This window comes from Eucalyptus grandis, chromosome 5, assembly GCF_016545825.1.
Source record: "Eucalyptus grandis isolate ANBG69807.140 chromosome 5, ASM1654582v1, whole genome shotgun sequence".
In the NCBI taxonomy this organism is placed as follows: Eukaryota; Viridiplantae; Streptophyta; class Magnoliopsida; order Myrtales; family Myrtaceae; genus Eucalyptus; species Eucalyptus grandis.
In genome coordinates this window covers 45524304-45536146 of record NC_052616.1, presented here as the reverse complement: position 1 = coordinate 45536146, position 11843 = coordinate 45524304, and the positions used below count along the sequence as shown (strand labels likewise).

The 11843-nt window shown below is 36.2% G+C and overlaps 1 protein-coding gene across 1 annotated transcript; it reads right to left on the bottom strand.

Annotated features, from left to right (window-relative positions):
• Positions 1–5993: 5993 nt before the first annotated feature.
• On the bottom strand, positions 5994–7059 carry LOC108959566. Its single transcript, XM_018873357.2, has 2 exons — positions 6892–7059; positions 5994–6575 (listed from the first exon to the last, which is right to left on the bottom strand). The coding sequence occupies exons 1-2, from the start codon at positions 7057–7059 to the stop codon at positions 5994–5996; spliced, it is 750 nt and encodes a 249-aa protein (XP_018728902.1).
• Between the last annotated feature and the right edge of the window lie 4784 nt (positions 7060–11843).

Below are 11843 nucleotides of genomic sequence, written 5' to 3'. Positions count from 1 at the left end.
GTTTCTTAGAGAGACCCCGGAGAAATACTAGAATTGCTATTTAGTATTCTCATCCGAGACTTTGTTGTATTCTAGAGGATTTTTTGCCGGTGACCATTAGCAACATTGTGGGGCAAATAAATCCTTAAAGAAAGTGATATCACGCCTCAAAGTCCGAGTTGTTTTACTCGATCCGATTTCATTGTACTACCCAATTTCGAAGCATATTTTACCAACAATTTTAAGGATTTATCTTGCTACAATGGAGTCGGAGACAATCAAAGTTATGAATCAAGATATGGTCAAAGTAGACCGGTTCGATGGGAACAATTTTTCTCGCTAGAGGGACAAGATGATGTTCTTACTCACTGCTCTGAAGATCTCCTACATTCTGGATCCTAACTTGGTGCCTATAGAAGATCCTAAGCCTACTTTCGATGGAGGACAGCCAAGTGTGGAAGCCATTGAGAGGGTTAATAAGGAAAAGAAGAAACGTGCGGAGGATGAATTACTTTGTCGAGGACACATTCTGAACACACTCTCCGATCGTCTGTACAACTTATTCACTGAAATGAAGTCGGCCAGAGAAATTTGGAATGCACTGGAATTCAAGTACAAAGCGGAGGAGCAAGGTACCAACAAATATCTAATTGCAAAGTATTTTGATTTCAAGTTTATTGATACTAAGCCCTTGTTGGAACAAGTCCATGAATTGCAAGTGATTGTGAATAAGATTCGTGCTCTCAAGATTGATATTCCAGAAGCTTTTCAAGTTGGAGCAATTATTGAAATTGCCTCAAAGTTGGAAAGACTATGGAAAAAGGCTGATTCACAAGTCGGAGGACTTTACTTTGGAGCAAATACAGAAACATCTTCGCATTGAGGAAGAGTCACGTTTACGTGATAATTCTGTTTTGTACAATTCTAAGGTGAATTTTGTGGATAAAAACGGAAACTCGGCCAGAACTTCAAAGTAAAAAGGGGGGGGCATAAATTCAAGAGAACGCAAAAGAAGCAAAAGGGTTGTTGTTTTGTATGTGGCAAACAGAGACACTACGCCAAGGATTGCATTCACCGTAAGAGCATTTCAAAGGACAAGAACATTCCGGTGGTGAAAGCAGATGCAAATCTGGTTGAAGAAAATTATGTAGCCATGATTTCGAACATGTTTTCGAACATGGAAATTTCTGAAATAAATGATGCGATGGCTATGGTTTCTGAAATTAATTCTACCACTGTCCAATCTAGTTGGTGGATAGATTCTGGAGCAACTGTTCATGTGTGCAAGGACAAATACATGTTCAAGCAATTTGAAGAAATTGTTGACTCAAATGTTCAAGAGGTCTTGATGGCGAATAATGCTCTTGCAAAGGTTGCTGGAAAAGGCACGGTGGAGATAGACTTCACTTCTGGAAAGAAGATAACTCTTCTTAATGTGTTATTTATACCCGAAATTAGGAAGAACCTAGTTTCTATTGATTTACTTTGTAAGAGGGGGTTTCGGATTTTGTTTGAATCCGACAAGGTTATCCTGTCGAAAAATGGGCTATTTATTGGGAAGGGTTATGCCAATGATGGCATGTATCAACTGAGTATCAATAATAATATTTCTAGTTCTGCTTATATTGTCGAGTCTTCAATTTTATGGCATAGTAGGTTGGCACATATAAATTTTCGTTATTTGAAGAATATGAAAAAATTAGACTTGATAAATTTTAATGGCGAATTTGATAAATGTGAAATATGTGCTAAGTCAAAACTTACTAAGAAGCCATTTCCTAGTATTAAAAGAAATTCGAATTTATTGGATTTGGTTCATAGTGATATATGTGAATTTAATGGTATGCTAACACGTGGAGGTAAAAGGTATTTTATTACCTTTGTGGATGATTGTAGTAGAATCTTATATGTTTATCTCATGAGATCGAAGGATGAAGTATTTACCATGTTTAAGAAATATAAAGCTGAAGTAGAGAATCAATTAGAAAAGAAAATCAAAGTTCTACGATCAGATAGAGGTGGAGAATATTTCTTAAATGAATTCTCTTCATTTTGTGAAGAACATGGTATTATTCATCAAGCTTCAGCACCATATACTCCACAACAAAATGGTTTAGCTGAAAGGAAAAATCGATCTCTCGGAGAAATGGTTAATTGTATGCTTTCAAATTCAAAGCTACCAATTAATCTTTGGGGAGAAGCATTACTTACTGCATGCTATATTCATAATAGAATACCTTCCAAGAAAAATGACATAACCCCTTATGAAATATGGAAAGGTAGAAAGCCAAATTTGTCATATCTTAAAGTGTGGGGGTGTTTAGCATACTACCGAGCTCCAGATCCTAAGAGAACAAAGCTCGGTCCTAGAGCTATCAAAAGTGTCTTCGTAGGGTATGCTGAAAATAGTAAAGCTTATAGGCTTCTTGATTTAGAGTCTAATGTCATAGTAGAATCGAGAGACGTCGAATTCTTTGAGAATAAATGTTTTACAAGTTCTGAAATGATTGAAAATAATTCAAGATCTAGGGAAACTCAAAGTGATTTTCAAGAGAAAGAAACGAATTCTAAAGACATGATTGAACTAAGGAGAAGTACTAGAGCTAGGAAAATAAAAGACTTAGGTCCTGATTTTATTACTCATGTTTTTCTTGTTGAAGGAGATGGAGATAATAATGTGGTAAATAAATACCCTTTAGTGTTAAATTTAGAAGATGATCCTGGAAGCTTTGATGATGCTATGTCTTCTAGAGATGCTTCTTTTTGGAAAGAAGCTGTGAATGATGAAATGGACTCAATTATGTCCAATAATACTTGGGTATTAGTAGATTTACCAAAAGGATCAAAACCTATTGGATGCAAATGGGTTTTTAGAAGAAAATATAATTTTGATGGTTCTATTCAAGCTTTTAAAGCTAGGCTTGTAGTTAAGGGATATAGACAAAAAGAAGGAATAGATTATTTTGATACATATGCTCCTGTTGCACGTATAACTTCCATTTGAGTTCTTTTGCTCTAGCTTCCATTTATGATCTTTGTGTTCATCAAATGGATGTTAAAACTGCTTTCTTAAATGGAGACTTAAATGAGGAGATTTACATGGAACAACCGGAAGGTTTTGTTCGTCCTGGAAATGAAAGAAAAGTATGTAAATTGATTAAGTCTTTTTATGGACTTAAGCAAGCTCCTAAGCAGTGGCATGAAAAGTTTAATTCGGTCATATTGTCAAATGGTTTCATCAATAATAGTGCCGATAGGTGTATATACTCTAAATTCACTAAAGACTATGGTGTCTTAGTGTGCTTGTATGTTGATGATATGCTTATCTTTGGAACGAATATGACCGGAGTTAATGAAACTAAGAAGTATCTAACTTCCATGTTTAAAATGAAGGATTTGGGTGAAGTAGATACTATCTTAGGTATTAAAGTTAAGAAAATAGTGGGGTTATTCTTTAAGCCAATGTAGTTATGTTGAAAAATTATTAAATAAATTTCAACATCTTGGTTTTAAAGAAATAAGTACTCCATTTGATTCTAGTATTAAATTAAATTATAATACTGGTAGAGCGGTGGCACAACTAGAATATGCAAGTGCTATAGGGTCTTTAATGTATGCGATGCATTGTACTAGACCCGATATTGCTTATTTTGTATGCAAGTTGAGTAGGTATACAAGTAATCCAAGTACAGAACATTGGAGAGCTATTACTAGAATTTTTGGTTATCTTAAGAGAACTAAAAATTTAGGATTGTTCTACAATAATTATCCGGCTGTATTAGAAGGATACACCGATGCTAGTTGGATTACAAGTGTGGGAGATGAGCGTTCCACTTCTGGATGGATCTTCACACTAGCCGGAGGTGCCTTGTATCTTGGGCGAGCAAGAAACAGACATGTATAACTCACTCAACAATGGAATCTGAATTTATTGCTTTGGCGGCAGCTGGGAAAGAGGCTGAATGGATTAGAAATTTGTTGTTGGATATCAAATTATGGCCTAGTCCTATGCCTCCTATTTCTATCCACTTTTGTGATAGTCAGCCACTTTGGCAAGAGCCTATAGTAGCACCTATAATGGTAAGTCTAGACACATTAGTCTAAGACATGAATATGTGAGACAATTGATTAAAGATGGTACCATAACAATTGTCTATGTGAGGTCAAGTAAAAATCTTGCCGATCCTTTGACGAAAGCTTTACCAAGACATATGGTAATAACGACCTCACAAGAAATGGGGCTGAAACCCTTTAATTGAAATCACCAATAATGGTAACCCGACCTTTTTCTAGAACATCACTAGTTACAAGGTTTAATAGGTAAGAACAAGTTATTGAATGTGATTGTTTGATACCGACATAGCCCCGATATGAGAAGTCGCATTGTCTCATTACGTTTTGTAGGCTGAATTGAATTCTTAATGAAGTATCATACAAGTTTGTAGTGTGTTAATAGTAACAGAAACACATGGTAGATACTTCACCTATATGAGCTTAGAGGTGGTGTCGCTTCTTACGAAAGTGAGGGTTGCTTTCTAGAGAGCTCATGAAACATGATCAAGCACAAGGCCATAATAGTGTGGAGTAATATAGAAATTCTCGCTAAAACAAGAGGTTAGTGTATGTGTGGTATGTCCGGTTCTATTACATAAAAGTACAAGTTTAAAGCCGAGCTACTTGTCACTTTGATAGAGCTTTGATATACTTGCACTAAGTAAAGGTTTAACTCGAAAGAGACCTTTATGTATGTATATTAATCTTACTGAAACTTTGGCTGTATGGTTTTTAAAAAATTTTATTTTGAAATCTTTGTTTTACAAACAAAGTGGGGGATTGTTGGAATTTTGTTTGTTAAAACAAAATGAGTGCTTTTTAGTTTGTCCCACATAGAAAAGGTGGGAGTAGGAGGATCAGTTTAAAAATGTGGGATTTCCCTTTTGTAGTTAAAGGAGTGATTAGGTGGGGCTAGACCCCACCATACCTGCGTGCGGGTGCGCAAATAATTGGGCGATTTTGGCGCACTTAACACTTAGCACTTAGCACTTAGCACTTAATTAGCATTAATCCCTTGCTTTTTATTTATTTATTTATTTTATATTTTAGTTCAAAGGTTGCCTTTTAATTTGAGAATTTCGGAAATGAAATATAAATGAAAATTGAAATTCTATTTAAAAAAAAATTATTCTGAATTTTATTTGTGTCTTTTCAAGACAACCTTTGGAAAATTACTTATTCGGTTTTAATTTTTTTTTTTCAAAGGATTGCAATTGTTCGTTTTTCGACTTCTTCTGAAGAGTCACATTTGTTTATCTAAACAATTTTCTAAAGACATGTTTGTTCGCAATTTTCACGAAGAGTTGCAAGACTGTTTCATATGTATACTTGTCATTTTTCGGAAAGAAAAGTGTGGTCATTTTCGAGTCTTCTTTCTGAAAAAATAGCAGCCAATTTATCGATTGTTTCTTAAAGAGACCCTAGAGAAATACTAGAACTGCTATTTAGTATTCTCATCCAAGACTTTGTTGTATCTTGGAGGATTTTTGCCGGTGACCATTAGCAACGTTGTGGAGGCAAATAAATCCTTAAAGAAAGTGATATCACGCCTCAAAGTCCGAGTTGTTTTACTCGATCCGATTTCATTATACTATCCAATTTCGAAGCATATTTTACCAACAATTTATAACTGCCTATCTACGTCAAGAAGAAATTATGGAGAGATGCAAAGCAGAGTTAGAGTTGTGTAAATCAGTATGGGTGGTCTACTGCCCATGTGAAGCAAACCGAGCGGCGGATTGGTTGGCTTGTAAGACTTCCTTTAAATTGGGTGAGTTACCCTCCTTTATCCCTCTCGGAAATTCTATGTTCGGAATTTTATCCATCTTGTCTTGTAAGACTTGTTTATTTCCATGAATGAATGCAACATTTACTTTTGACCAAAAAAAAAAAAATCTACGTCAAGAAAAATCAAATCCTGTCCTTCCATTCCTAGATATAAGCGAACAAACCAGGCCTGGTCAATTCTGATGTGAAGGCATGTGAATGGCCATTGCTATATCGGACACTCTCTGCTCCACCTTCCTCACCACTTGCCCCCCATCAAACTCAAACTCGTGCTCAATCAATGGCATCGTGTTCGAGTCGAGGTAGTGCAAGAACAAGACCATGAAAATGGAACCAGCAAACATGGGTATTGGTCCGAAGAACCAGAGAAGCAAGTTCATAGCAAAGTACAGTGCCCTGAGCCCAACAGACCAGAAATCACCGCCTCGGATAACAGCCACCTCGACACTCTTGGGTGGGATGCTTAAGCTCGGCATGCTGATGAGGTAATTGGCGTGGACGAAGTGCCGGGCTGACTGGATGAAGCATGTGAAGGCGAGGAGGAAGCAGATGAGGAGGCTGATGTACTTGATGGAGAGGGTGGTGGACCGGGTGTCCCCATAGATGAGTTCGCTCTCAAAGAAATTGTTGTTGGTGTTGCTGATCCAGGCGCCGATCAGGGAGCAGAGGGTGAGTGAGACGGAGGCCAGGAACGTCGCCGCTGATATGTTGGAGGAGATCACCCCGAGGCACGTGCCAATTTCCCTCTTCTCACTCTGCAAGACCACATTGTGTTAATAATTTAAGCTGTGATTGATCAGAAGTAGCACAGAAACAGCACAAGCACCCGAATTGATCAAGTTTCGGCACTTTCGGCATTGACCCTTTTTGCGAATATCGGACAAAGCTGAATGCGACCATTTACTCAGTGAGGCCAACCGATCAGAGGATTGCTCGAATGACAGTTTACAGCTTTTAACAGTCCGACGTGTGGGAATCAGGGAAGTTTGAATTCGATTGCGCTCTTGGGCGATCTTTAATTGATCAAGGAAAGTACAGTGGACTAAAATTAAACTAAAAAGAAAATTTGACCTGCATGATGGCCCGAACCCAGAATAGCTTGTTGAAGTTCTCAAACCCCATGACAGTGGAATGAGGCTGATGAAGGTATCTGTAGAGGAGTTGGAGATGGTACAAGAACATAATAAGCAAGCCAACTGGAATCAGCACCACATCCAGATCTTTCTTCTCAAACCCCATTCTGTTGCTTCTCTGTGAAATCTCGTGAAGTGACCTGAGTTCTCTCTCAGAGAGAATAGGTATTTTCTTGGAAAATATTGTTGATTAAAGAATTAAGTTATTGGGGGTATAAATGAGAGATTTGGGGGTTGTTTAAATAGTTGTTTTGGCACCGTTGACTTCTATTGCTAGCCGGCTTTGTCTATGCAAACTGCAAGTTTTTCTTGTTTATATGTGAAATTCATGTTGGACTTTCAATTCGATTAGGACAGACACATTTTCCATATGAGCATCACGATTCAAGATTCTTTCAAAGTTGCACATCCTAGTTGGTCGGTTGCCTTAAAGGAATGTGGTCTTGCAACTTGCTTTGTGAAACCTTTTCATGGTGAAGGATAATATTGGTGGACGAGTTTGAAATGTGTGAAAACGGTCTTCGGACACAAGCATATTACCCGTCGTAGGTTGGACCTGAAATATCAGGTTTCATAATCCAATTTATTTTAAGAAAATTGCAATTTGGAACTCCATTCCTTTTTTCGGCACCAATATCATAACTCAATTTTACATCAAAATTAATTTTATCGCATTTTCAAATGTAAATGTCTTGTTCATGTCCTATTAGAAGTAGAAGACGCTCCATGGAAAACTAAATTCTGCCATATGTAAAGTAGCCACGAACTAGGAAGTTATAGATAAAGCAACTAGGAATCTTGAATATTGTGTGTGTGCATGTGTCTCTCTCTCTATATATATGATCCCTATACGGATTAATTAGTATATTGCCTAATATAACTATTATGATTTTTATCGTAACTTATATATAAGTGTTATTATGCAAAGCAAATCAGAGGTTAATTGTACTCTGACAACATTATGTAAGATTGAGTCCGGAAGCAAGAATACTTTATCTATGTTTTAAAAAAAGAAGGTACTATTGGTAGTGGATCGTGTGCATATGAACATCTCATTTTACTCAAGATACCCTTAGGATTGAAGTTGTTTTACTATACAATGAAAAGTAGACTGAGAAGCATATAAAGCAGCCCATGTACAGTGGTCGTATCCTCATACGCGCAAAACTCAGCTTAATTTCCATATCAAATTAAGCAGATCAAGACTTTTCTTCACTTAATATTTTTTGTCATCATGTAAATTTTGAATTTTAACTCATATATTTATCTGACTATGACCGGGATAACGAGGTCGGATACAATCAGACGGAAGCCAAAGACGAAGAATAATCTTATTTCAGCTTCCAATTATTGACCTTACTCATATAACACAGAATAATCTCATCCCATTTTAAAATCTTGTGGGGCAAGCTCAGGACTTGTGGCCGTCTTTGATGAAGCTCAAGATGATGAAACTTATTTCCATTATGCGGTTTGTTCAGAAGAAGCCTTCTTACAAGTCGGCCTGATTTTTGGCGTATCTCCCAGCATTTTCTTCTTCTTTTTAGGGTTTATTTCGATATAGTGTGACATGATTTAATTGTGTTTGGTTCATCTCAGTAGGGATAGCTTCCAAAGTACGACCAAATAATCGATCTTATCTCCATTACATGTCCCGTTCTGAAGAAGCCTTCTTACTGTGGCAAATTTGACGTTAGATTCACTTTTCTTTCCTTCTAGCTATCCGGGAATTCGAACGACATCAGATTAATTAAGAAATCCTTGTTGCGTCCGCTAAAAGAAAAGCGACTGAGCCTTCCGAAAGGAGATGAGATTCCTGAATAGAAGGTTTGGGAGCATTCGAGGCAGCCGATTTAGCTTAATATTCTGCAAATGAGAGTTGATCAGAGCAAGTGTATTTCCTTTTCAATTATTATTTTATCATCAATATGAACTATGAATATACATTTTTTGGTCGAAAATATGAATATACATCGATATGTAAGGTTTGTGTGTGACTGAAAAGAGAAATTCTAATATCAGGAATGAAATAGACGGATTTTTAGGCAAAATGTGTTCTCTGTTGATTTTGGATAAGAAAGTAAATAATTGAAATGTAAAGGAAATAAAATTGCAAGTACTAAATTAAAGATTTTACAGGTACTGAAATAGTAAATTTGCAGAAAAACTAATGGGATAAGCAAATTTTGCAGGAATGGGTGTTTTGTGATTGATTGAACAATCATTACAAAGATTACAATGTGAGTATTTATACTCCACCACCTGCAGTTATTTACAAACAATTAAGAATTTTGAATTTATAATAAATTCCTAATATTATTTACAATTATTGATCATCGTCATTCTTATCAAGATCCTAAGCATGATCCCTTATTATGTAACAGTGGTTATGCATAGGGAGTAACATATTCCATCATGTTTGTGTTTGAGCTCCGACACTTACTGTCACGACCAAAATTTTTAGAGTTTGGCTAATGGATTACTAAGCCTAAACTTAGCTCGGGCTCTCCTAAGCTCATACCAATTCACGACTTAGGTTCAAATTCTTAACATGCAAATGATCTTTAAATTAGGAGTCGCTACTAATCAGTTTATGGTAGATCTATTAGACACCTAAGTAAAATAATTGGAGAATTATTTTACTTCTACGAATCAGAGATTTTGGATACGAGAACTTGATTATGCTAGATTATTTTAACGCCCTTTCGGTACATTTCTCTTTTATTTTGAAAAAATATTTGGCAAGCAAGTTGAATTGATTTTAATTCCCTAGTGACCATGCGAGTGTGCAAACCACCAATTTAACACTCAAGAAAAGCAATGAATAAATTGCAAAACTTACCTCAAAGCAACGAAAGAATCTGCAATGTTAAATGAGAATTCACATAAGCAATCCTAGATATGATTTTTAATTAACACGCCATCACTCAATTTTTTGTTTTCACTTTATTTAATGAGAATCATGCGATGAATGCTAATAATCTAATATGACATGGCAACATGACCTAAGCTATATGACATAAATAAAATGCAGTCTATCCTAAAGAGTGAAATTGATTAATTTTAAGGCAATTTTTATATTTTCCATGAAATTTGAAATTAGAAAAATGCAAAGATTATCTAGCTAGATTAAGATTCTATTCAATTTGTATTAGGAATTAGGTTAAGCCAAATCCTAATTTAAACTAGAATCTTATCTTAACCAAGTAATCTCTAACTTAAATGCAATCTATCTAAAAGGATCTATCTAAATAAAACTTAAACATGCAATCAACCTAATATGCAATGACGTGCCAAGGATGCCCTAATTCTTCATGATACATGCATGATGATTTTTTTTTTGTATTTTTCTTTGTAAATTCGAAATTTAAAATTGCCAAATAATTAAACAGGCCATTTAAATTAAAGAAAACTAACATCCTAAATGAACGCATTTTTTTGGATTTTTTTATTTAAAAATTCGAAATAAGATTGCAATTCTAAGACTAGAAATATTCTAAAACGAACCTAATCCTAATTCAATTTTTTTTTTGGATTTTTTCTTTTACGAAAATGAAATTGACTCAAATACCATGACAACAAATTAAAAAAGATTTATATCCAAAAATTGGTGAACCATATCTCGAGCATGAGATTGGGTTGACCAATTTTAAAATTAAATCGTGAATCGAATCTCGGGCATGAGATCAGATTGTCGATTTTTGCAAAGGATTGCGAGTTGGATTTCGGGCACGAAAATCAGACTATCAATCCATAATTTGAGAGCTCCTGCGAATATCACGCTAGGGATTTCAATCATTTGCATCGACAAATATATCAAATAAGGAAACGGAATTTTCATAAATCAAAATAGACAAAATTTTTACCTATTCCAAATATTGATTTCCAATTTGGACTTTGCGCAATTGGACCGGGATTGCAACCGGCGCTTCGGGTGGGACAGCGATGGCTCGTGGTGGATGATGATTCGCGGCTGATGTGCCTGGCGGTGGGTCAACGAAGGACTCGAGTGAGGCAATGGAACTATGTCGGCAAGGGTGGCATCCGATTTGCGGGATTCGTGGGGGTCTTGGACGCGCTGTTGCGGTGGTCACGTGAAGACGATGCAACGAAGATGGAGTCAAGGTTTTGCGGGCAGCGTCGTTCTCTCTCTAGTGCGTGTCGATGATTCTCGCGGATTCTCCTTCAAGGCTTCTTCAATGTGTAGACGTCCAACTTGCAGAAGAAGGATTCTCCAATTTTTGTCTGTCACGTGTTTCCCACTCACGTCCCTTCTCTGCACTTCTTCAGAATTTCAAACCCTCCCCTTTTGACTTTTTGGCTGCTCCTTCGAAGACCCCCGACGAATGAACCAAAACCAAAAGGAAAAAATCTCCTCTTCTTATGTTCAAATTTCTGACCTAAAAAACTAGAGAAGAACCCCTGGGAAAACTTTTCTTCTTTTGATTTTGACCTAAAACTCGAGAAAAGCCCCCTTAATGTGGCCGTGTATTCAATGTGTGGCCTCCCTTTTTCTGTGATGTAGCGACCTATTTATAGGTGAGTGGACTAAGGTTTTAGATCAACATCCACGAGAATTTTTCGAACGCAATATTCCTTCACCAATTTTATCCCATATTGATAAGGATTCAAGATTATGATAGAATTTTTCTCTAAATCAAAATCTTGCAAAGATAAATCGCAATATTTCGTCACATCTTCCCTATTCCAAAAAAATTTCGAATTCCAATTTCTCACGAGATAATTTCCAATCATTAAAAAAACAGGATTGGACCAATTTGTTTGCTTCATGAGTTTAGACTGGCCTGCCAAGTTAAAGCTTAAAATCACTAATTTCAATCCATCTACCACCAGTCCAATAAATAAAATGCAAAAAATGTAAATTAAAAA